The 22,539-nt window shown below is 45.4% G+C and overlaps 9 protein-coding genes across 13 annotated transcripts; 5 read left to right on the top strand and 4 right to left on the bottom strand.

The window, feature by feature from the left end:
- Positions 1-14: 14 nt before the first annotated feature.
- Positions 15-5,267, bottom strand: LOC110843144 (myosin heavy chain 95F-like). The gene is given in 11 exon segments (XM_022089079.2): positions 15-185; positions 257-603; positions 664-996; positions 1,076-1,535; positions 1,600-1,906; positions 2,285-2,367; positions 2,370-3,613; positions 3,677-3,824; positions 3,987-4,281; positions 4,349-4,620; positions 5,026-5,267. Coding segments are annotated over 11 exon segments (3,735 nt in total). The 5' UTR covers positions 5,153-5,267; the 3' UTR covers positions 15-66.
- Positions 5,268-5,544: 277 nt separating this feature from the next.
- LOC110844494 (28S ribosomal protein S24, mitochondrial) lies at positions 5,545-6,301 on the bottom strand. Its single transcript, XM_022090709.2, has 2 exons — positions 6,085-6,301; positions 5,545-5,916 (listed from the first exon to the last, which is right to left on the bottom strand). Exons 1-2 carry the CDS (start codon positions 6,272-6,274, stop codon positions 5,624-5,626), a joined length of 483 nt encoding a protein of 160 aa, XP_021946401.1. The 5' UTR covers positions 6,275-6,301; the 3' UTR covers positions 5,545-5,623.
- On the top strand, positions 6,299-7,320 carry LOC110844655 (mitotic spindle assembly checkpoint protein MAD2A). Its single transcript, XM_022090911.2, has 4 exons — positions 6,299-6,523; positions 6,596-6,742; positions 6,805-6,931; positions 6,987-7,320. The coding sequence occupies exons 1-4, from the start codon at positions 6,436-6,438 to the stop codon at positions 7,273-7,275; spliced, it is 651 nt and encodes a 216-aa protein (XP_021946603.1). The 5' UTR covers positions 6,299-6,435; the 3' UTR covers positions 7,276-7,320.
- Positions 7,294-8,993, bottom strand: LOC110844654 (methionine aminopeptidase 1). Its single transcript, XM_022090910.2, has 7 exons — positions 8,763-8,993; positions 8,524-8,695; positions 8,307-8,458; positions 8,015-8,248; positions 7,874-7,954; positions 7,630-7,816; positions 7,294-7,570 (listed from the first exon to the last, which is right to left on the bottom strand). The coding sequence occupies exons 1-7, from the start codon at positions 8,877-8,879 to the stop codon at positions 7,350-7,352; spliced, it is 1,164 nt and encodes a 387-aa protein (XP_021946602.1). The 5' UTR covers positions 8,880-8,993; the 3' UTR covers positions 7,294-7,349.
- Positions 8,994-9,030: 37 nt separating this feature from the next.
- On the top strand, positions 9,031-11,289 carry LOC110844652 (sphingomyelin synthase-related 1). Its single transcript, XM_022090907.2, has 5 exons — positions 9,031-9,355; positions 9,429-9,850; positions 9,933-10,131; positions 10,554-10,704; positions 10,759-11,289. Exons 1-5 carry the CDS (start codon positions 9,116-9,118, stop codon positions 11,232-11,234), a joined length of 1,488 nt encoding a protein of 495 aa, XP_021946599.1. The 5' UTR covers positions 9,031-9,115; the 3' UTR covers positions 11,235-11,289.
- LOC110844651 (protein transport protein Sec24A-like) lies at positions 11,275-14,668 on the bottom strand. Its single transcript, XM_022090906.2, is given in 11 exon segments — positions 11,275-11,465; positions 11,522-11,625; positions 11,691-11,915; positions 11,974-12,111; positions 12,165-12,460; positions 12,519-12,694; positions 12,751-12,880; positions 12,883-13,120; positions 13,181-13,689; positions 13,758-13,987; positions 14,072-14,668. Coding segments are annotated over 11 exon segments (2,616 nt in total). The 5' UTR covers positions 14,527-14,668; the 3' UTR covers positions 11,275-11,350.
- Positions 14,669-14,741: 73 nt separating this feature from the next.
- Positions 14,742-16,861, top strand: LOC110844653 (troponin T, skeletal muscle). The gene is made up of 8 exons (XM_022090909.2): positions 14,742-14,936; positions 14,992-15,208; positions 15,327-15,527; positions 15,592-15,822; positions 16,031-16,101; positions 16,161-16,182; positions 16,248-16,328; positions 16,388-16,861. Exons 1-8 carry the CDS (start codon positions 14,887-14,889, stop codon positions 16,769-16,771), a joined length of 1,257 nt encoding a protein of 418 aa, XP_021946601.1. The 5' UTR covers positions 14,742-14,886; the 3' UTR covers positions 16,772-16,861.
- A 172-nt stretch (positions 16,862-17,033) lies between these two features.
- LOC110844650 (protein FAM13A) lies at positions 17,034-20,766 on the top strand. 5 transcript variants are annotated; one of them, XM_022090901.2, is made up of 8 exons: positions 17,145-17,283; positions 17,569-17,623; positions 18,353-18,659; positions 18,830-19,008; positions 19,070-19,406; positions 19,469-19,802; positions 19,875-20,319; positions 20,382-20,766. In XM_022090901.2, exons 3-8 carry the CDS (start codon positions 18,555-18,557, stop codon positions 20,614-20,616), a joined length of 1,635 nt encoding a protein of 544 aa, XP_021946593.1. In that variant the 5' UTR covers positions 17,145-17,283; positions 17,569-17,623; positions 18,353-18,554; the 3' UTR covers positions 20,617-20,766. The 5 variants fall into 5 exon arrangements, with proteins under 5 accessions (XP_021946591.1, XP_021946593.1, XP_021946596.1 ...); XM_022090899.2 differs by lacking the exon at positions 17,569-17,623 and having other exon boundaries at positions 17,034-17,283; XM_022090904.2 differs by lacking the exons at positions 17,145-17,283; positions 17,569-17,623 and adding an exon at positions 17,675-17,691.
- Positions 20,767-21,553: 787 nt separating this feature from the next.
- On the top strand, positions 21,554-22,524 carry LOC110842741. Its single transcript, XM_022088541.1, has 5 exons — positions 21,554-21,685; positions 21,751-21,861; positions 21,918-22,039; positions 22,104-22,377; positions 22,438-22,524. The coding sequence occupies exons 1-5, from the start codon at positions 21,554-21,556 to the stop codon at positions 22,522-22,524; spliced, it is 726 nt and encodes a 241-aa protein (XP_021944233.1).
- The last annotated feature ends 15 nt before the right edge of the window (positions 22,525-22,539 follow it).

The raw sequence follows: 22,539 nt of genomic DNA, 5'->3' as shown, positions 1-22,539 counted from the left end.
CGCACACAAAAAACTACTAAATAAAACCACATTTATTTTCACACCACAAAACTAAAAGAAAATTATTTAATCCCCCCACTTGCCCCACTCCTTTTCGAATTCATACTCTAAAATCTCCGCCCCTCGCCGCCTCGCCAGCCCCGTTTCGCTCAGTTTCAATTCGCACATTTGCATGTCGTCTCGGCCTGCGAATCAATTAAAAATGTGTAATTTCTCCTTCAAAATTCCCATTTAATTAAATTAAATTAACTCTCACCCGCCACCATCTTCTTCACCCCCGCTTGCCCCCCACCCCCACCCTGCACCTCCATCTGCCTCTGGATAAACTCCCCCACAAAGTGCGCATACCACAGCCCCCGATTAAACCCGTTATCTTTACTGATAGGGATTCTGAAGTAACGGTTCTCTGGACTTGTCCCGTTATCGTGTTTCGTGGGTGCGTGGGATTTCTGGTAGTCGTACACGGACAGGGGGGCGCGGAGGGGGTCGGTGTTTGTGTTCCCTGGAGTTGGTGCGGCAGAAGTGGTTACTTGGGGCTTGGATTTATTAGAATTCTTTGCCTTCCAAGCGTGGTACACTTTTAGCCGGCGGTGGAATTCCTCTCTGGAAAGTTAGTAAATTGTATGAAAAATTGTATGAATTCATAAGAATAAAATTTCCTACCGACACGCCCCCAACAACTCCACATCGCAACTCGTATTTATAGCATCCCTCAATTCAGAATACTTCCAGCCCGACAAATCATGTTTCTTTTCCTTAATTTTATTAACAAATTCGCTCCTTTTCAATCCTCCACCAGAATTTTCCGTGATGTCCACCGTGCTCCCCTCCTCCCTCGCCAATCTCAAGGCCATTTCAACGTCCCTTTTCTCCTGGGCTTCTTCCGACTGGAAATTATTAGGGGCTTGCCGGGTGGTCAGATTCGCTGAGGCTAATTTCTCTAAATTCGCGAGTTGTAAATCCTCCGCACGTCGCTTCTGCTCCATTTCTTGTTTTCTATTAAGGGAGAAAGGGATTTTATACGAGGGGTGATCAGTAGAAATTGCCATTTTCAAATAAATACCGTAATTATTACCTCTTTTTAACGGCCTCCTCCTCCAGCCTCCTCGCCTCTTCCTTTTCCTTCTCTAATCTAACCCTCTCCATTTCCAACTGAATCTTTCTCGCTTTTTCAATTTCCTCCTGATTTTTCTCCTGTTGAATCTTCTCAGAAATTTTCTTAACTAAATTTTCCATGGATTTTAATCCGTCGTTTGCTATTTTTTCAACATCTTTTAAACTTAAATTAGGCGTGGTTTTAATCCTCCTGACCCCATTTAAAATCTCATTTTTAACCAATTCAACATCCCCCCGCATTTGCGCGTTGTTTTTCAATTTTCCCGCCGATTCCTCGCACTCTTTAACCCTTTTTAGCAATAAGTTTAATTTCCCCACGGCGACGTAGCGAGGTTTATGCTTCTTCTTGGCGAGGTACATCCGGATGGTTTTTTGGATTATTATTAAATTACGGCGACGGTAGGTTATCTTGTTTTGCACTGGAATTTAAATTTCCATGGTTATTAATTTTATAAATTTTAAAAAATTAAAATCTAAACTCACGTTTAACCCCGGCCCACACCCCGAAAATGCCCCTTTTCCACCTGCTAACCACGATCCACTTCCCGACTTTTGCCACCATTTCCCTCAGAGCATCCCCATCCGACCGCATGACTAAATCAAATTCTTTAAATTTCCCGGGCCGGAAAAACACCCGGGTCAGTCCAAACTTGAAATCTTGCTCGGATAATCCAACTGCTTGAAACAGCGCGCGGCAAAAAAAGCGCGGGTCCAGTTTTGATAGTTTTGGCGGGAGGAGGGAGGAGTAGGTGGAGTATAAAGATTGGAAATGCGCGCGGGAGGGGAAGCCCTGGAAATTAATTTAAAAAAATCAAAATTTAATTAATTAATCTGGATTAGTAATCACGGATAATAGGATTATTCCCGGAATAATTCTAATTCCAGAAAAATCGGGATTATGGATTAATCTTTAAAAAAACTCATTACCGGTTTAGGGATTATGCATTAATAATCCGGGATTAAAATCCATAATCCATAATCAGGATTATCCCAGCTCTGTTTAAGGATTAACGTTAATCCAGGATTAGATTAATCCGAGATTATATATATTCTAAGGATTAAAGATTAATTCCATAATTTTTTTACCAGGATAATTAATCCTAAATCCCAATCCATAATCCTGATAATCCCAATAAATCACTCAACAAATAAAAAACCCACAACTCACCCCCTGCATCAACTCCAACACAGATGTCATCCCCGCCGCCTGCAACTGACTCAAAATCAACCCCCCTTCCCAAATCCCCCCACCATCTTCGAATTCGGCTTGACACACCTCACAAAACTCGTCCCTGTAACTCTCAACTTCTCCTCGAGTAACTCCCCCAGCTGATTTTTAAACTTCCCCGCCACGCTCACAAACCCTAGTTTCCCGGTAAATTCAATTTTACTCAAACTATACAAAGTCCTTAAAAACTCATTACTACAATTCTGCAGCAAAATCTCCAAGCTAAAATGCAACGCGTCATTGTTCTTATCGAGAAAAAACCTCGTGTCGTAACACACCGCACCTGCGAAGTGACGAATGATAAATCCTTCGCTGTCTAAAATCTCACGGTGCTCTTTTATTTTACTTTTACGAGGTAACTCCAACCTAAAATGACTCCCCAGCACGCTATGAACCTGCCCCGTGAAATGTGACCCCAGTGGTTTTGGCAGTTTCCCCTCTTCATCTAATAAACTTAGTATCCCCGGACGATTCTCTATTAACTCGATGCAATCCAAATTATCAATAAATTCGATCTTTGCCACGTTCAATCCCTCCTTTTCATACAATTCCTGCTCATCCCTCAAAACCCGCTCATTAAAAAACTGCTGCAATTTCTCGTTACAGTAATTTATGCAAAATTGCTCGAAAGAATTAACAGTAAAATACTCAAACCCTGCGATATCTAAAACGCCAATGTATTTAAATGAGTTGTTCGGTGTGGGGATAGATTCATTAATTTTCAATACGATGAAATCAAACAATTTGTTGTAGATCGATTTTGCTAATGCATCACGGGCTTGAAATGACTCATATTTCTTCAACGGAACTTGTATCACGGTCCCTTTGGACCCTCCTTTAGCGGTCTGCATGACTCTTGAGGTCAACGCAGTGATCAACTCTTTTTTGTCCAACCCAGCCAAATCAGCGACAAAATCTAAGTTCTCATTCTCCACAATTTTACATCCCCCTTTGGAAGTGAGGTTTTCATCTTCTTGGAATTCTAGATTTCCTATGTGCAATACTAAAGCGATGATTTGGTAGATTTCTTGGGTGCATTTTATATCCAAGTTTTTAAAGGAGGATTCCAGAGTTAGGAAATCGTTCTTATCGTGGACGACGGGGTCACGGAGTTTTTCGCCGAAGAATTCGCACAGGCCAGAGGATAAGTATTTAAATGAGGAGGGTGGGGAGTTGATTCCGAGGGTGGTTTTTATGGTGGCGGGGAGGCCCGAGAGGAGCTGGTAGAATATGTGGTAGTTGCGTTCCGAGGGCGATTGGGAGGGGATTCTACAGTAGAATTAATTAATTAGTTGGTGTGATTTTATAGGGGAATAATTTAAAATAAAGTACCTGCTCTTCTCCAGTAAATAATGGCTGATGTAGCCCCCGCTGACCCGGTATTTCTCATCGAAATGGATCTCTATAAATTTCCCGAATCTCGAGGAATTATTGTTCCGCGTGGTTTTTGCGTTTCCAAAGGATTCCAGGAGCGGGTTTGCTATTTAATAATTTTATCAGTGTTTTTATAATTTTAGAGTTATAATAGCCCGAGTTGGTGTCGCTAAAACATCATCATTAGCCTGATTTCAGATGGGAAATCTCATCTACAGAAGCAAGCACATTATCCCCACATAATCCACTAATAAGAGTTATAACTCACCATCCAACACCCTCTTCTCCACGACCCCCGCCTCACTCCCCCAAGACCCACAAAGATACTTTAAAATATATTTCGTGCTCTCCGTCTTCCCCGCCCCCGACTCCCCACTGACAATGATCGACTGGGACATTTTCATCGTCTTCATATCCCTATAGGACTTGTCAGCAATGGCGAAAACGTGCGGTGGAAGAGTGCCCAGGGAGCGACCCTGGTATTTTTGGATGGTCGACGTAGAGTAAAGCGAGGTAGAAGGGGTGTAGGGATTCAAGGCGATGAGCATGTTGGCCGTGTAGGTCTAAAAACAGAGTGGAAATTTAATTAAATCAGCGTAAAAATAAATAATAAATAAATTAACTGCTCACATAAATCCCCCCCTTTTCCCATCTTCTCTTCAGATTCTCCAGTAACGTGGCCTCATTTAAGTACATCAACCCACAGTTATCATCGAAATCCACGTCTCCATCCTGCGCTGGGAAGACGGAAAAGTGGGAAGTCTCGATGGTTTGCTGTTTCTTTGTGACCGGGTCCGTCGTGAGGATCGTGAGGGTCGTGGAGCCCAGGTCGGTGATTGTGCCTGGGATGAAGCCGTGCAGGGGGGAGGGGGACCACACGGAGGTGGGGAGCGTGGACATTCCTAAGAGAGAAGTGGTGGTTAGTTTTTTTTGTGGGGGGAGCTGTGGTTTTTTATGCATTTTTAATAATTTTAAAATTATTTTAGGAGAGAATTTCAGTAAAATCCACGATATTTTTAGTGGAAAATGACGTGTCAGAGAGACTCAAAGAGAGAAAAGTCACGCTCTGTCGTGGAACCGTGACGGGGAAGCAACAGGTGGATCGTCGTGGATCCCCTAAAATGCAGTTTTTTTTGTGCAGTTCAAATACCTTTTTTTCTACCAGTGGAATAAAGCGGAAGTGGAGAAAAAAGCAGTGCCAAACTCGTAGAAGTGACACAGGCCACTCCTTTTCTCAATCAATTCTCTCTCTACGTCTGTGACTATAAATTGTCATGGCGACTGTGAATAATCTTATCTATACTCACCCACCAGGAATGACGACGACTGTGATGAGGCTGGCTTATCATTTGTCTTATCTGCTGCTGCTGGTCGAACTTGATGTTTTGTCCAGGCTATCGGGGTTGTGGTTGTCAACTTGGGGATGCGGGACATTTTTTTGAGGGATACTTTAGCTGTGTGTGGAGAGGAGAAGACCAGGTGAGATGATGATTATTAGGTGACCCAGTTCAATCCACACCGACCGGTGGTGGTAGTGGAATTATTAGCACACAGCCACAGGTGAGTGGAGTGTGAGTCAGATTGGATGCAAAGCCAGTGTGTAGTAAATTGCAAAATATTCACAGTGAGAGATAGAGAGTAGGTGGTTGTTTGCGTAGGAGTTTTTGTGCCCAAATTAATTGAATTCAATTGGATCTGAATTTATGGTGCTGCTCTGCGGAGAGAGAGCGGTGCTGCTGAATCCACACAATTTTGATGAATTTGCATGCATATGAAGGACTCCACCGTATGAAAAAAAATGAAAAAACTCACTGCAAACGCACTAATTTCCATCCAAACAATTTAATATTTAATAACTCATATGCAAAATTATCTCAAAGACTAGAAACCAACCACAAATCACAACTAAACATACTTAAAAACGACCTCCCTTTTCCCCCCAATGGTCACCACCTCCATTTTAACCACACACTGCAACCATCCCCCCAGCATCTCTTCGCAATATCCAATCAGCCAATAAATCTTCCTCGCATGGACGGAGCGCTGCACGATCCCGCCGATCCTGATGAGGTTCGCTTGTCTCTTTATCGTGATTTCCGTGACGAAGAGGTCGTGCCAGGTTCCGGAGATGAACTTCCGGATGAACATGTCCGAGATTACAGTGGGGGAAGGGTCCACGGAGAAGCTGGGGAGGTTTTCTGCAGGGGAGAGAGAGAGAGTTATTAGTTTTTAATGAAAATGTTGAAAAGGGGATTATCTAATCCGCGTGTGGTACGTCTGTAGTAATGAAACTAAGGGGAAACACGTCAGTTTAGGAAATCCTGGTTCGGGCCAACGAAGTAAATTTAAAAAAATTAAAACCTCACCCGTGTTGAAAGAATTCCACTCCTTCTTCGCCCCAATGTCGTGAGGTTTATGGGCCTGTTCATAAGTCAACGGATTATTATGCTTAATAGAGACCTTAAACCTTCCCGACTGCACAGCAGCGACCGACGCCGAGGTGGAAATCCCGGACCCGAAATTAGTAAAATTTCTAATTCGCAAGAGTTTTAACATTTTGTGTGTGTCTTTCTCCAGCAGAATAGAGAGTGACTTCCGCGCCGGGCAGTGTTTAGCCTCTCTCTCTCCTATTATAAACTCGACCGTTAAATCTTTGTTTACATTTTTTTACACACTTAATATATTTTTTAAATAATTTACTAATTAAATAAAAAAAAATGAACAAATCTCTCTCCACCTCCGCCTCCCAACAAGTGAAACCCATCACGCTCGCGGGATCCGCCACGATTGTTACGCAGTTTTTTCGTGAGTCTATTTAATTAATTATCTAATTGTAATTAAAATTTTTAATTTAAAAATAATAAATAATTCCCACAGGCCACGCGGTGAACTCGATCCTGTACCAGCGCGGGGTCTACTCCCCAGAGTCCTTCGAACGGAAACAAGAGTATGGAATCACCCTCTTTGTCAGTAAAGACAAGGAAATCGTGGACTATTTCGACAGCGTTTTGCCTAATTTGGAAGGTTTACTTCACTCTAATTTATTCATTAAATAATAAATAATAATAATTAATAAACCTCCACAGGCTGGCTCACCAAATCCCAGTTGAAATCCCTCTCCCTCGTCATAATCTCCTCCCTCACGGGGGAAACCCTGGAAAAATGGGACTTTGACATCCAGACCGTCCAAGACAACGATGTCACCATCACTGGGTAATTATTTATAAAATAATCCCCCTCTAACAAAACTAACAAAATAAACCATTAGAAAACCCCTTCCCATCACCGCTCGAAAAGACCTCACGGAAATCTCAAAATCCATCCGGAACGTGATGCGTCAAATCACCGCCACGGTAACCTTCCTCCCCTTGCTCGACACCCGCTGCAGCTTCGACCTCAAAATTTATCTTAGTAAAAAAGCCACCGTGGGAAAGGAGTGGAAAGAGGAAACCACAGATAGTGTTAATATCAAAGGCGACAGCGTGGACGTCGTCGAACTCCGGAGCTGGTCCACCGGGGTCCAACGGGTCAAGGGGAGGGTCACTTATAAATGTTAGGAGTGTGTAAATAAATTATTTTGCTACGCGTGTTTTTATTAGAAATTGTTTTATTTTATCCAAAAAATAATAATTTATCCCATGAAATACGGCCTTCCACTCGCTCTCCCAGTGACCACCTCCACCCCCGTCTCCGTCACGACCAAAGTCTCTTCAAACTGCGCACTCAGTTTCCCATCCACCGTGACGGCCGTCCAGTCATCCGGCCACTGCTCGTCTCGCCAACTCCCGGCGTTTATCATGGGCTCGATCGTGAAACTGTGGCCGGGCTTCATCACTCCGATCGCTTTGTTCTCTATTTTTATAGTTTATTAGTTAATTGGTCACTGTTAATTAGTGAATTAGTGGACTCACTGGCATAGTGCGGAACCGACGGCGCGCAGTGGAACAACTGGTGAATCCCGTGCCCGCAATAGGACCTCACCACAGAGAAACCCATGGACTGAGCGTGTTTTTGGATAATGTTTCCTATGTCGCGGTATTTCGTTCCGGGTTTGCACGCTGTTATGGATTTCTGGAGGCATTCATAGGTCGTTGTTACCTAAGGATATTTCTTCGTTTAGTTCTAGTTAAACATAACCACGCGTTATCCTCATACCAACTTCCTGGCCTCCTCCCCCACCCTCTCCCCCACGAACAGAGTCTCGTTTAAGTCACCGTGGAAGCCGCGGTGGTAGACCTGCCATTCAAAAACTACATTAATTTCCAACCCACCAAAATTCACTAAAAACCACCTCACCGTCACATCCACATTGCAAATGTCCCCCTCTTGTAACTTCCTCTGATCCGGGATCCCATGGCAAATCACCTCATTCACCGAGGTGCAACACGACTTTGGGAACCCATAGTAATTCAATGGAGAAGGATAACACTCGAGATCCAGGCAGGTCTCGTGAACTATGGCGTCGATCGTGTCCGTTGTGGTGGAGGGGGTCACGGCCAGGGCGGCGGCGTCCAGGACTTGGCGGGAGAGCTGAGGGGACACAGTTTTTATTATTTGTCACACGTGATATAAAAATAGAGTAACTCACCCTCCCCGCCACTCGCATCCCCTCGATTTCCTCATCCGTCAACACGCGGATGTTTGAGCTGCCACGGATGGCCATTTCGGATAAGGGTTTCCCATCTGAGGTTTCCAGGCCGTAGTCAGGGCGGGGGATCGAGGGGGGCACGGCGCGTTTTACTGTTTATTTGTTATTATTTAGTTAGTTTCATTTAATTAATCGACAATAATAAGTAACTGCTCACCCCCCAAAGGATACGCCGCCCTCAAACCCCCACTATATTTAAAAACAGAGTGGTTCTCAAAGGGGTCGTACACGCCGAGGATGTTGCTTCTTCCGCTGCCATTTTCCACCGTTTTCGCCCCGGTTTTCTTGTGAGCCGACTTGTGAACGGGCCAGGAGGTGCGGAAACAGTCCTAAAAAAGGGGTGGAATGGTCCAGAAAATATTAATATTAATTTACAATTAAGTGGGAGAGGCAAACCTGAGAGCAAAAGAAGGAGCCCTCCTCCAGCCCCTGTTTCAAACAGGTTGGGCACTGCAACTTCGCCGGGTTTGGGCAGGATAAAGTGCAGCAGGTCGTGTCTTGCAGGGTGGGCATTTTTATTTAATTTAGTAATTTATTTTTCAGTCTTAATTAATCTTCCTCTTCTTCGTAAATTTTAAATCGTAGTCCACTCACGACGACGACGGTGTGAATTTCCCAACAAAAAATTTCCAACCTCCCGCAACGGAGCTGAACGTGAGAAAATAATCATATTTTGACTCACTCACAGGTGTTTTTCTCCTCACACGTTTCTAATTTCTAGGTGCTACTTACTCAATAAATTGATAAAAATGTCCACACCACCCCGCATAAAACTCAGCCCACCCCCACCTCCAAGCAGCAGTACAACCCGGAGCAGGCGAAAGAAGAAAAAAATCAGCGAGTGGACCCCTCTCGAAGTGGGCGACTATCTCGCCCAGAAATCTCACCACCCAGAAATCGTATCCAAAATGACGAGAGAACATTTGATCGACGGACGGGCCTTGCTCCTGCTCACGGAAGCCGATCTCAGGGATGTCATCGGGGTCAGGGTGGGTGTCTACCAGTTTTTGTGTGAAATTGCCCTAATATAATGGAAAATCTATTAATTTCTTCTCTCCGCAGCTCCTCGGCCCCCTGAAAAACCTCACCCACGACATCACCACGCTGAAACGCTCCGCCCCTACTACGTCCGACCTGCGTCGCCACCATCGCCGTCGCTCCACACCAACCACCACAAGCACCTCAGACTCTTCCCTGACCTCCTCATCCAGCCCGTCACCCTCTTCTTCCTGTGAAGAGGACATAAAACCCGACCCCGTGGACCCACTCGTGGACTCCTTCCACCACCGCCCCCAGCTCCGCTCCACGGTCCACGCCCGAAACCTCCAACCCGAAGTATTCAAAGCCCTGGTGGCCATGTTTTATTTATTCGTCGTCACCTGGATCACCGCTCTCGTCATGGTCATCGTCCACGACAGGGTTCCAGACATGGAAAAGTATCCTCCCTTGCCGGACCTCTTTCTCGACCACGTCCCGCACATTCCGTAGGGTTTTGTTTTTACTCTATTAATTATGGGGTCTTATCCACTAAATTAATTACCACCCACTAATAATTAATTCCTTTAGGTGGGCCTTCGAGATGTGCGAGGTGACAGGGACGATCCTCTTAATCCTCTGGTTCGGCGTGTTATTTTTCCACAAGCACCGCTTCATCCTCATCCGACGGTTCTTTGCCTTGTGCGGAACCGTGTTTCTCCTCAGATGCGTCACCATGCTCATTACTTCGTTGAGCGTCCCGGGGGCTCATCTCAAGTGCAATCCCAGGGTGAATTTTATACAGGGTTTAAATATTGGCCTCTTAATTTGCTTAAATTAGCCACTTGACGCTACCTTGAAATCTACGGGGTTTTTCTAGCCTCCTATTTAGCTGAAGTGGTTGCCACTAGCTGAATTTATCTGATTCCTTAAAGAGATCAAAAACCACGGTGTAAATTTCTGCTTTAATATAGAATTTATGTAACAATATGAGCTTTATATAAGTTTGAGAGCAACCTGTGTGGATTTCACCATTCATAACCAGGGTTAAAACACAGAGACTAGGTAAGTTCCAAACTATTAGGTGGCTTAAAAAACCTCCCTAGTGGATGGTAAAATCAAAACAAGTGGCTAATTCAGCTAATTAAGTGGTAGCCTAAATTAGAATATTGTGTAAAAAATCACCAAATTAACCTAACCCCCTCTCCACAGCCCTACGGGGACTGGATGTCCCGTCTGTACAACGCTTACTTAATCTGGAAAGGTGCAGGGATGTCGATCCAAGGGGTCCGAACCTGCGGGGACTACATGTTCTCCGGACACACCGTCGCTTTGACAATGCTCAACTTTTTCGTCACGGAATGTGCGTCCTTAACTCTATCCAATTAAACAATTAATTAACCTCTCTTTTAAATAGACACCACCCGGCGGCTCTACTTTATCCACACCTTCTCCTGGCTCCTCAACACCTTCGGCATATTCTTCATCCTCGCAGCCCACGAGCACTACTCAATCGACGTATTTATCGCCTTCTACATCGCCTCCCGCCTCTTCCTTTATTATCACACCCTCGCCAACAACCAGGCCTTGATGCAGAGGGACTCCAAACGGACCAAGGTCTGGTTCCCTTTATTTTCCTATTTCGAATCTGGGATCGACGGGATCGTTCCGAACTCTTACGAATGGCCGATTACGCTCAAGAGGATTAAAAAGGGGTTTAAAATCGTTAGTTTAGCACTGGAGAAGAAGTTCGGAGGGGAGTTTTTCGTTAGTAAATCTTCGAGTTTGGGGTTTTTTAGGACGAAGGTGAATGCGTTCATTGGGCCGATCAGGGAGAGGAGTTTTGTTGGGATGGGGAGGTTTAGTAATAGTAAGGAGAAGAAGAATAAGTAGTAGGGGTTTTTTATTAAAAAAGGGGGAGAATAAATTGTGGTTATCTTTGGAAAAATGTGTTTATTTCATGATTTTTGTGTATATAATTTAATTTAAAATTGGAATTTAAGAAATGATTATTTGACGAGGTTCTGGAGTTGCTGAAGGAATTCGTAATAACTCGGAATTTGTGACTCGCCACGGTCCTCGATTAAACTCGAGGTGAAGCTGGGGCGCTCGCGGGAGTCCTCCCTGAAATCACACCATTATATAAATTTCCTATAGTAATAATCAACGAGTCAACGCACCTCAAAACCCTCAAGGGAACGGGAAAAGGCTTCACGGACTGGAGGTAATTCACAAAGTTACGGATCCGCAAACTGGACGTGGTGGGGAGATCGGGGAGGTCGTTCTAAACACAAAAATAGTCATATGCACACCCACTATTATAATAATTATCTAATAATAATAACCCACCTGCTCATTCAAAAACGCAAACCCCTGCGCATTCAGCACATCCACGCAAAACTCCCTGCCCACATTTCTATTGACATAGACTAGAATGGACTCTGGTTGGTCCAGGAGGTAGACCCCACTCGCGTCGATCCGGTCCGACCCGAGGGTGAGGAGAGGGAAGAGTGGGAGCTCCACGGGCGGGTCCGTGTCCTGGTCGTCCTCGGGGGCTTCGTGCTCTTGGAGGGGCTGCAGAGATACACTTTTTAGTGGTTTAACTACTAATTTTTATTAAAGAGACTCCTACCGTGGCGAGGACCTGGTCGATCCGATAAAGGTCCGGGTACACCGTTTGAATAAGTAAATAGAGAGGGAGGGACTTTAATTGGTTGAGATAGTGCACGCGGTCGTCCAGGGTGGGTTTGAGGTCAGTGCGGAAGCCCGTCTATAAACACACAAAATTAGCAATAATACACTAATAATCGTGTCATTACTCACCCCCCTCAACAACCCATGAACATACACGGGCAGCATCTGCAGGATATTGGCCGGTGCGATTAACCCACCGCCCACGCCCTGCACCGCGTTCTGCGTGGTGGAATAAGCCGATAAGATATCAACAACAGCGTTTAGAAAGGCCTCCCTCGCGTCTTGTATCGAGGAGGTGAGTGCCCGGTCCACGCCCATCTTCGCTATTAAACCAACTATGGCTTGCTGGTCTGCAGAGAGGATCACGTCGTTTATGTTGGAGGCCACGGGGAGGCAGAGGGTGTGGACACGGATGCGGCGTTCCCCTGTAGGGAATTAGTTATTAGCATGGTAATTACGATCAAAAAATGAGTTAGTAATTACCTTTTGAGCTCGTGTAAAGCAATGCCGCCTGGAACGCGACGTGTTGAAAGTCCCTGAGATCCTCATCGATCGAGACCTGCATCCCGAACCCAGCGTCCGGGTTGCAGTTTGGCAGGGAGAGCAAATCCGTGGAGCGGACGAATAAATTTCCGTGGAACGTGTGGATCGACAGACCACTGAGTTAATTATTTATTAATTACACCCTAATAAAACTAATAAATTAACCACTTACCGACTACACCTGACCCGCATCACCGCCTCGAAGCCAATCTTCCTCGTGAGATACCTACTAAAACACCCCTCTAAAAACAGCTTCCTATTCGGGCCCTCCAGCCCATTCACCCTATAGACACACCCCCCGAGTACTTGCTGATACAAGAGACAGAAGCAATGTCCGAGTGAGCATTCCCAGTGAAGAACAAATCCACGGCAATGTACTGCCCGGAACAGTCCAGAGCGATTTTCTTGTAGAAATCTGTTGCCGGATTCAAATCTTTGGTTAGTTGGGGGAGGGTTTTTGAAGAGTCACGTGGGGGGAGGGAGCCTGGCCCGAGGGTGGGGAGCGTGTGGGTGAAGATGGTGAGGCGGCCGCCGAGGGGGGCCTGTTGGATTTTTTATTTATTTTAGGAGGTGATATTTATTAGAGGGTTTAGTTAACTCACCAATAATTTTTGGGCAACGGACACGGCTGCTCCCAAACAGCTCCCGCCTGACCCCCCATTAACACTCGCTCCATTCATCCACATCCCGGGCAACCCCCTGAGGAACCCCCTCACATTCTCCTCAAACTCATCCAATTTAACTAAAAGTCCATCCGGCAAAGGCACAAAGACATCCTCCACGTCCGTCACCACCATCATTTTCGCCGTATTCCCACTCAAATCGTAAAAGTGAACACTGGAGTTGAAAGTGATGAATCCGATCTGTGTTCGAGAGTCCCCCGGAAGCGTGGATAAATTATCGAGCAGCGTGTCGCAGATTATTTTTAGATAACCAGACTCCAGAGCGGATACGGTGGTTTCTAGTAAGAATAAATACACGGCGGCCTGAGGAGGACGGACCATGTAGTCGGCCGGGGCGAGGAATTCTATTGTTCCGGAGAGGATCTCGGGACGGCGGTGGGGGTCGCCGTAGGTTTTTGTCAAAGGGTCGTATTGGAACTCGTCGGGTACTGCGGAAATACGAAGAATTATTAGTTTGGTGCCAATTAATGGACAAAATTAAGTGTAAAAGCCTCACAATCATTGACTCTGAAGCAGAGGTTGCACTTCCACCTCCGATTATCGATGAAATAAACAAAAGGATTGATGTAGGTCCTGCAGGAGCGGCACCGGACGATGGTGGAGCACTGGACGACGGGGAGCTGGGTGAGGTCCTTGAACGGGTGGATTAGGATTCCCAGTGGGAGACGGGATTTCTGGAGGAGGGTTTTCGATTCCGGGATTTTCGTCAGGGTGCAGCGGAAGATGCTGGAAAATTGTTAATTTTTTATTATGGGTGGGAAACATGATTTTAATTTTATCCAAGGGAAATTGTAGAAATAAAATACTCACTCCGGGGCAGCATTTTTATCCCTCCAAAACTCATTGGTATGTCTGATTTCCGGTGGTTTGACTCCATACGGAGGTAAAATTTGATGGCGGTGTTTGAGTAAATCGACCTGGTCCGAGCCCCACAAGCGGTTAAAACCAGAGTTGGTTATTGATAGGCCAGAGAGTTGTTGGTTCAGTTGGGGGTAGAGCGGGGTGGAGGGGTTGTAGGGTTGCTGTTGCTGTGGATACGAATTTTGTTGATAAGTTGGTGGGTAGACTGGCTGCTGCTGCTGCTGAGGAGGAGGAGGATAATTCTGTTGAGGAGGATAGTAATTAGGCTGCTGGTTTATCACGGGGTTTTGCTGGAAGGGTTGCTGTTGATTAAGTGGGTTGTGCGGGGCGTGGTGTTGGTAGTGTTGTTGCTGTTGCGGTGGTGCAGCTTGTGGGTGGGGAGGGGGATAACTATTTGGGAACATTTTCACTGCTGCAATTAATTAAAAAAATAGCGAGAGAGGAAGGAATGACGTGGATTTTTTGAGAGAGAATGAGTGACTGGATTCAAGGAGTGGGCTGGTTGGCGCAGAGTGTTTTTTTCTCTATGAGTTTATTGGGTGAGATTTCGCATGGAAACGGATGGAGAGAGTGTGTGGAAAAAAATTCGCTAATGGATTTGAAATTTTGGACTGGGGCCAGGGAAAAAAACGACGACGCAAATGAAGGAACATCTGTGATGGGAGAGAGGATCCAGATTTCATTCATACATCCGCTGGTGGGCTATTTTTGGCTGATCAGTGATCACTCTCTACTGTTGCACCAGAGAAAGTGAGAAAGTGACCATGGCCCTCGCCGTCGCCCAGCCTTCGGAAATGGAAACTTTTCCCGAAAAGTGAGTAATTTTCCCCTTAATTTCCAATTAATTCATAATTTATTTCCATCCGCAGCGACGCTGGTGACCGCCCCTGCTCCTCCCTCTCCACCACCTCCACCTCCGTCCTCAACAGCGAAGTAACCCAACTCTTGACAAAAATCCGCCGCCTGACCGCCACGGACACCTCGATCCAGGACCAATTGAAAATCTTTGTCCAGGAATGGAAGCACGAAACGGTGAAGGAAAAGGAAGAGCTGGAAAAGTTGAAAAATCGAGTCCAGAAAAGAAAGGTCAGTTAGTTTACTTCGAGTGGCCCGAGTTGTGGTCTTGGTTTTTTCGTTTTTACGAGTAAAGACGCACGAACGGAGAGAACTTACACTGGTTACATAAGTATTTTTTATCCTAAAGGCCACGCGGACCCTGCAAGAATCGACCTTGGCGGAATTCCGCCTGCGCGAAGAACAGCTCCGCGCGGAACAAGCGGAAGAAGAGCGCGAGCGGAAAATCGCTGAGAAAACCAAGCGGCTCGAAGATGCGGAACGGAGGAGGTTAAATTTGATGCAGGAATATAAGGAGAATAACAAAGGGAGGAATTTCGTCATTGAAAAGGTTAATTTATTATTTTTAGTAATTTCCATGGAAATTTATTTATTGAATTAAAAAAAAATTATAGACCGCCCCCTCTTTAATCCCCCTGGAGGCCACGCCCACAAACCAACTAACCCCGGATCAGATAGCAATTTTGAAATCGACCGCAATGTCCCAGAGGATCAAACCCTTGGGGGCGGAGGGTTTGGGGAAGGAGAGGTTAAAACGGAAAGTGGGGGAATTGTGGGGGGAGTTGGTTAAATTACAAACGGAGGTTTACGATCTGGAGGAGATTCACAAGAGGCAGGAGTATGATGTGAGTTTTTTTTTAAAACACGAGGGTCAGGGGGGGGGGCTTATGGGATCGGTCTGTCTGTGTCTGTCCGTATGTCTGATTCTGACGATAAGTGTCTTTAAAATTACACGGGGAGTGGGTGTCCGGACAAAAATTGAGACACGGATTCTCCCCCTGACTCGGGCTATACGAAGTTCTTTTTTAATTAAAAAAATCATTGTTTCCATAGTTTAAAGAACTGAAAGAGCGTGAAAAACAGCAATTACGTCACAAAGCCATGAAATTGGGACTACCTGCAGAGTGAGTTTTTTCTTCATGGTTGTCATGGAATTAATTTAAATAATAATTTATATGTGCAGGGCGCTGATGGGGAAATACCCGGTAATTTTTTTTATAAAAAATTATTTCCATGGAAATTATAAAAAAAATTCTTAAAAATCACGCAGCCCAAAATCCTGGTGGCCTCAAAGTACGAGAGACGCCTGGGTTTGAAACCCTTTGGGGAAACGAAGGAGTTGTTCGAGGGGGTGAGGATTTTTTATTTTTTTGGAAATTCAGTTGCCATGACAACCAAGTTTGTGTGCAGGGCTTCATCCAGCAGTACCGAGAGAACGTGGACCGGACGTGGAAGGATCGCCAGGAGGTGTTTATGAAGGGAGGGGCCGTGGGGGACATACCCCCGTGGCTGGAGGACATGCCAAAGAGGTGGAGGGGGGAGGAGCTAGAGGAGGGGGAGCAAGTGGGTGGGGAGGAGGTGGAGAAAGAGGAGGGGCGTGAGGAAGGGGAGGAGCCAAAAGAGGAGGAGGAGGAGGAAATTGAAGAGGAGGAGTCAGAACCACACCCCCAACCACAAAAACCCGCCGCCCCACCCACGACCACACCCCCCACCACCAATGACTCGACTATTTTAGAAGAGAGCGAAGAAGAAGAAGAGGAGGAGGAGGAAGAAGAAGAAGAAGACGACGAATAATATATTTTCATAATTATAACATTTCCATGGCAACGAAAAAATAAATAAATTTGTGCAATGTCAAAAGGACACAGACGGGTGTTAGAGGAAGAATTGGGCTGTCTGCCAGGAGAAAAAAAGTGTGATTTGGCATTCATCATTATCCGTGCGGATTGCATCACTTTTAATATTTGGCTGATTTTTACAGCAGATTTGTCCAACGACTCCGACTAGTTGACCACGCTTTAATCCCACCACCACCACCACCGTCACCTAAACAATTCCTAAAAAAACAGCCAAAACTATTTACAAAAAATAAAAACCAGGCCAAAAAATGCTCGCTCTGAGAAATATTTTGGCAACAACAAAAAGTCTTGGCTCACGTTCTCACGTACACGGAAAATAAAATCTACGTGGACAGAGCAGTCGATCGGTGGATTTGTTTAGAAGAAGAGAACTCTGCTCGCTGCTGCTCTGCTCTGGAATTTCTCTCTCTCTAAGAAAAAAGTGTGGAATTTATTCTGAAGGAGGAGGTGAGTTCTCATAATTAATTCGCATGTTTTTTTCCTGTGCAGTGAATTAATTCCCACTGCAGGAGGCCTCTCCTCAATTAATTTCCCTAAAATTAACCCAACCAATCCTCTGACCAAAGGTGAGCGAAATTTCCTCTCCATATAAATCCCTGAAAAAAACACCGACTTATTTCCCAATCGAGTTCCACCCCATTTGAAATCACCCCTGTAATCAACTCCCCCTTAAAAAAAACCCCCACACCATCCACTACTAACAACAATTGTTTACCCTCCAAAAAAATCCAGGTCAATTAAAAGAAAACAATTCCAATAAACCGAAACTACCGGTTCGACAAAAAAGGTAAACAAATTACGCAACCAGCAGATTTCCTCTTTCTCTCTGTTTTTTACGGCTGCTCCGTGCTCAAGGTGACCTTTTCTGTTTACTCTATTTTTAGAGAGAGAGAGATTTTGTGTGAGGTTTTCTCATCGGTGAAATTCTGAAATAATACACAATTTTAGGATAGTTCCACCACCGAGAAATTACCTTCCCACATGAAATTAATCTAATTTACTGGTATCTACGTGGTATATACTTGTTAATTTATATATATACTTGTTGAAATTAATCTAATTTTCTTTACGTGGTATATACTTGTTAATTTCCTTGCTATTTTCTCTCTTTTCTCTACTCCCTCCCCGAGAAACGACTTTCTCTCTCACTCCCCGAATATTCGGATCCACCGTGGAGAAATAACCAATCACGTCCCAATAATCACTTCACGCACGCTCTCCTCCTCCGCTGTCCACCGGTGTTCTCCCTCCCCCCCCCACTCCTCTCGCTCCCCACTCTCGCTCCCCCTCAAAAAGAAAATCGATACCCATGTGAACGAACTGAAACGCAGATTCTCTCTCTCACCAGTTTGAACCAGTTTTATCCCAAAATTAATTACCAAAAACCCATTGTCAACATTATTTTCGATCAAATAACAAATTCTTGAACAGGTTCCAAACTTACCCTCTCTCACGCGCCTGCGCAGTCACAAAGACTCTAAAACCACTGATAAACTCTCTCTCCATTTTTCAACAGCACCAAATCGTCGCCGCCACACCACCATCTCCGCCAACATCGTCGATCCCACCAAATGATTTCACTAAAACTCGTCTCCACGCATTTCCTGAAGCAACCGTAGTTTCTCATTTCCACGCGAAAATATTAAAAACCTCAAAAAAAAAGTAACCTCTCCGGCCTAAAAATTCCTCACCTCACGGATCGCCCAGGATTTTTGAAAATGTTTAAATTTCGAAGACGATCCTTTTGTACGACGAAATCCAAGGAGGACGAAGAGGATGAAGTGAAAGTCGATGGCGACAACAATGAAGTTAACGTCGTCAAGGTAACCACTTTTTTCTCCAACACCGATCTCGAGAGCTATTTCCATCCGTGACTCGAATGCATTTGTTGGCAAGGAGTCGAATCGAGTGAGGTCATTGCCGGTTAATCAACGTCTGTTTTTCACTCTTTATTTCTATAAAAATAACCATGGCAACACTCTTTTTAATCTAGACGAAACCCTCACCCCCCACGTCAACCACAACCCCCACGACGACAACCCCGACGTCTTCAAAGTTCTTCACGGGGGTCAAGTCCTTCCGGAAGTCACTCATGGGGCAGATCGAGAAAGGGGAGCGGAAGAGGGGCGAAGCGGAGGAGGAGGTCAATCACCTGGAGGTGGAGGGGAAGAGGTAGTTTTTATTTATTATTTAAATTCCATGGTAACCAATTCTAATTCTAAAATAATTGCAGACCGGACTCTACCACCACCACACCCACTGCAGGTGAACCCTCCACCATGACCCCCCTTCACTCCACCCCCAACCACCCCCACCCCCACTATTCTGAAACCCCCCATCACCATGACAACCCCATGAAACCTCATCGAACCTACTGCGCCGAGTCCGAGCGTGACATAGAACGGAACATAAATTACTATGGCAACCAAAAGAAACACCGTCGGAAACGGCACCGTGAGAAAAGCGAGGTTGCTGCCATACCAACCGTCACCATCGAGGAAATCATCATCCCCAAAGAGGATTCCACTGGGGGCCGTGGTGGGGGATTTCTTGAGGCCATTCAAGGGGGGGTATGATCTTATTAATTTAATTTAAGTTATTTCCATGGCAACTAAAAAAATAAATTCCATAGGACCCCCTCCTGTCCCCCCGCTCCAACTCAACCCTGGCCCCCAACCCGCACCTCTTGTCCCTAAGCCAAACCCCCTCCCCGATGGACCTGCCCCCCTCGCCCCCCATGGCGCAGATGGACGGACCCCCCATCCGCCGACTCCTCTACGCCGAGACAGAGTCCAAACTGAACGATTTAACCAAAGAAATGTCCACTTTGAAGCGGAATCTCAAGCGTTTCGAGGACGAGTACGAGACGATTTTCGGTTATCGTCCGAGCTATGCGGACAAATTGGGGAATAAAGATATGAAAAAATGCCTCGTGGGGGTCGCCAGGATCAAAAGGGAAATGGGGGGTTAGTCTTTTTTTAGAGGTTTTTTAAATTCCCCGCCAACAGCGCGCTTTTAAAATTAAAATTTATTTACAGCGCTCCACGACTGTCCCCCTGGGGTATTTCCCCCCACCCCCCACAAATCCCTGACCTCCCTCACCACCACGGTGACACAAATCCCCCTGTCCACCACGCCCCCCTCGCTGATGACCCCCGCGGAACTCCAGGAAGAAAAGAACTCTTTGCAAAAACAGCTATTAATTTTGGAGCGGAAACACGGTCGTCCGACGAAAAAGGAGGAAAAGGAAATCGTTCGAGAGCTGTACGAAAGGTATCGAGAGGTGAAACGTTGGGGGAGGAAATCGACCTCCAGTGGGGGTGGTGGGGGGAAATTCTTGGGGGTCGTCCCGGAAAATGGGGTCCTGGAATTGGGGGAGCTGGGGGAAGAGACGACATCACGTGTTTTGCAAATTGACATGGATCTGGAAATCGATGGTGTTGCCATAGAAATCGAAGATGAAGCGTGGAATTTGATGGATTTGTTAGTGATTATTTCTTAATTAATTGCTATGGTAACCAAATTAATAAATAAATAAATTGCAGACCCACCCTCACGGCGCGCCTCACTGAACTGCGCGAAGAAAAGCGCGCCCTGCGCTCAACCCTGCGCCGATTTGAATCTGATTTCACCATGACGACGGGGCGGAAGCCTCAAAAAGAGGAGAAATATTCCTCTTCTTCATCCATGGAAACGTGTTACCAACGTTACAAAAAAATAAAGAAAACGATTCGATTGCTCGAAGTGCTCGTGAACAAGATGAAGAATAATGATGAGTAAATACATTCCCGTAGTTGCGTTGCTATGGTTACTATTGTGAACATTTATATAGCTTTAAATCTATAAAAAAAGTATATTTAAAAGCAAATTTATATTTATTATATATAAAAAAAAGTTATTGCTATGGAAATAAAATCTGTTGATAATCTATTTATATATTTTTTTGGCATGTCTCCAAGGGAAATATTAATATGCTGGTTGTCATGGAAATAATATCCAAGTCTGGTTACACATATGAGATATAATTAGCTTATGTTTTTGAGAGATGACGTGGGGAGGATGGTGTTCGAGAATATGTGGGCCAATGGGATTCCAACCGTCCTGTTGGTTGGACTGCTGAGCGTTTGTTGGTGGAGTGACGATTTTTAAGCGAATATTCGAAGTAAATTTTAGTAATTTGTGGTGATTTTAATAGAAAATTCTAGTAGATTTAGTGGGAAAAGAGTGGTATTAAAAAGAGAGAAGAAAGGCTTTAAACTGGCGTTTTACTACAATCCAGGTGCGGTTTTTTGAAGGGGTTTTATTCGTTTTTTAGTAACCACTGATTAATTTGAGGACCCTTTACTGATTAAAATTCCTTCCCCACCAATTGACCCACATCTTTACGTCCGACATAAAATCCATGGACGCCGTGTGTCCCCCATACCCTAAACATTCACCCAAATAACACAATTCGCCAAAACGTCTAAAAATAACCCCAACTTCCTCTCTCTCTCTCACAGATTTTGCAACATTAACTTCACTCGCCTTGACTCACATCTAATCGCATCACTTTTGCACATTTTTTCTCATCTCCTCTGCATATTTCACTAAAATATATTCTCCCACCTCCCTTCTTCTATCTCTACCTCCAGCAAGCACCCCCATCCCCACTTGTCCCTCACCATCAAAAATAGGTCACTACCGGCTGGACAAGGTGCTGACGGGTCTGGACAGCATGTACCAATCACCTAACTCACCTCTTGAATTTCTCCCAGTGACGCGTTTCCCTGGGAACGCCGACCCTCTGGACTCACTCCATGACGTCATCAAAATTAAGGAAAAAGAGAGGGCCGATATCCAGGCGCAGGTTTGATAATTAATAATTAGTCGCCCGTTACCAAAATCCACCGCTAAAAGTTAATAAATCCGCAGCCCTACCGCACCACCCAACTCGTCTTCCCGAACCCCAAGATAAAACCTGACTTGGTCAAGACCAAGCTGATCAAGGGGAAGCCCACCACTTTTCGACCGCTGGATCAGAGGGTTAGTAATTAACTATTATTTTATATCGTAAAAACTAACCCACGCGACTTCCTCAGACGGTGGTGGCCAATTTAAACGAGAACCAAGCGCTGGTGCACCGGCAGGGGATCAACCCCCGCTCGCTCTACTCTGACCAAAACGTCTCCGAAGCCATCTACGTTCAGACTGGAATCAATTAGTAATTCTCACTATTTTATTTCTTTATTCCTTACAATTTCCCCTCATTTTTAAAAAACTCACAGCCAACAACAACCACCACCTTCTGCACATGCGCAACAATACCAACACCAACAACCTCTTCAGACACCCCCCGCCTCCACCCAGCACTTATCCGCCCCCGTCCACCGCACTCCGGACTCCCTCCCGGCCTTCAAGCCCCAAAACTCACCCACGTATCGGGCAATTTTAGAAGAGGAAGGTCCCGGCGTTGCCATGGCAGCCGTGCAACAACGCGTCCAGGCCCCCAGGCAGCAGGGCGTCAGGGTCGTCCAACAGCAACAGCATCATAATTATAACGTGGGTTTTTGGTTACTAAAATTGGTTGCCATGGTTACTAATAAAAATTCCTATCCTTAGCTAAACTCGGTTGGGATGCCTCACGACCGGATCGCGCAGAGCGGGTCCTTCAAGCGGCTGATGTATAACGTCATGGGGGAATTCTAAAAAGGTTGCCATGGA

The sequence above is a fragment of the Folsomia candida genome, unplaced genomic scaffold (genome assembly GCF_002217175.1).
Source record: "Folsomia candida strain VU population unplaced genomic scaffold, ASM221717v1 Fcan01_Sc002, whole genome shotgun sequence".
Taxonomy (NCBI): domain Eukaryota; kingdom Metazoa; phylum Arthropoda; class Collembola; order Entomobryomorpha; family Isotomidae; genus Folsomia; species Folsomia candida.
This window is presented reverse-complemented; position numbering and strand designations above follow the sequence as displayed.

Coding starts and splice junctions, on each gene's coding strand:
- LOC110842741 (XM_022088541.1), top strand. CDS start 21,554: ATGTACCAATCACCTAACTCACCTCTTGAATTTCTCCCAGTGACGCGT. Junction 22,040..22,103: donor GTTCAGACTGGAATCAATTA/GTAATTCTCACT, acceptor AAAAACTCACAG/CCAACAACAACCACCACCTT. Junction 22,378..22,437: donor AACAGCATCATAATTATAAC/GTGGGTTTTTGG, acceptor TCCTATCCTTAG/CTAAACTCGGTTGGGATGCC.
- LOC110844494 (XM_022090709.2), bottom strand. CDS start 6,274: ATGTTAAAACTCTTGCGAATTAGAAATTTTACTAATTTCGGGTCCGGG. Junction 5,917..6,084: donor GTGGAATTCTTTCAACACGG/GTGAGGTTTTAA, acceptor TCTCCCCTGCAG/AAAACCTCCCCAGCTTCTCC.
- LOC110844652 (XM_022090907.2), top strand. CDS start 9,116: ATGTCCACACCACCCCGCATAAAACTCAGCCCACCCCCACCTCCAAGC. Junction 9,851..9,932: donor GACCACGTCCCGCACATTCC/GTAGGGTTTTGT, acceptor TAATTCCTTTAG/GTGGGCCTTCGAGATGTGCG. Junction 10,705..10,758: donor CAACTTTTTCGTCACGGAAT/GTGCGTCCTTAA, acceptor TCTTTTAAATAG/ACACCACCCGGCGGCTCTAC.
- LOC110844653 (XM_022090909.2), top strand. CDS start 14,887: ATGGCCCTCGCCGTCGCCCAGCCTTCGGAAATGGAAACTTTTCCCGAA. Junction 15,209..15,326: donor ATCGAGTCCAGAAAAGAAAG/GTCAGTTAGTTT, acceptor TTTATCCTAAAG/GCCACGCGGACCCTGCAAGA. Junction 15,528..15,591: donor GGAATTTCGTCATTGAAAAG/GTTAATTTATTA, acceptor AAAAAATTATAG/ACCGCCCCCTCTTTAATCCC.
- LOC110844650 (XM_022090899.2), top strand. CDS start 18,555: ATGTTTAAATTTCGAAGACGATCCTTTTGTACGACGAAATCCAAGGAG. Junction 19,803..19,874: donor GATCAAAAGGGAAATGGGGG/GTTAGTCTTTTT, acceptor ATTTATTTACAG/CGCTCCACGACTGTCCCCCT. Junction 20,320..20,381: donor GCGTGGAATTTGATGGATTT/GTTAGTGATTAT, acceptor AATAAATTGCAG/ACCCACCCTCACGGCGCGCC.
- LOC110844654 (XM_022090910.2), bottom strand. CDS start 8,879: ATGCCCACCCTGCAAGACACGACCTGCTGCACTTTATCCTGCCCAAAC. Junction 8,459..8,523: donor GGCGGCGTATCCTTTGGGGG/GTGAGCAGTTAC, acceptor ACAAATAAACAG/TAAAACGCGCCGTGCCCCCC. Junction 7,571..7,629: donor GTCGGTTCCGCACTATGCCA/GTGAGTCCACTA, acceptor CTATAAAAATAG/AGAACAAAGCGATCGGAGTG.
- LOC110844655 (XM_022090911.2), top strand. CDS start 6,436: ATGAACAAATCTCTCTCCACCTCCGCCTCCCAACAAGTGAAACCCATC. Junction 6,743..6,804: donor CGTTTTGCCTAATTTGGAAG/GTTTACTTCACT, acceptor AAACCTCCACAG/GCTGGCTCACCAAATCCCAG. Junction 6,932..6,986: donor AACGATGTCACCATCACTGG/GTAATTATTTAT, acceptor ATAAACCATTAG/AAAACCCCTTCCCATCACCG.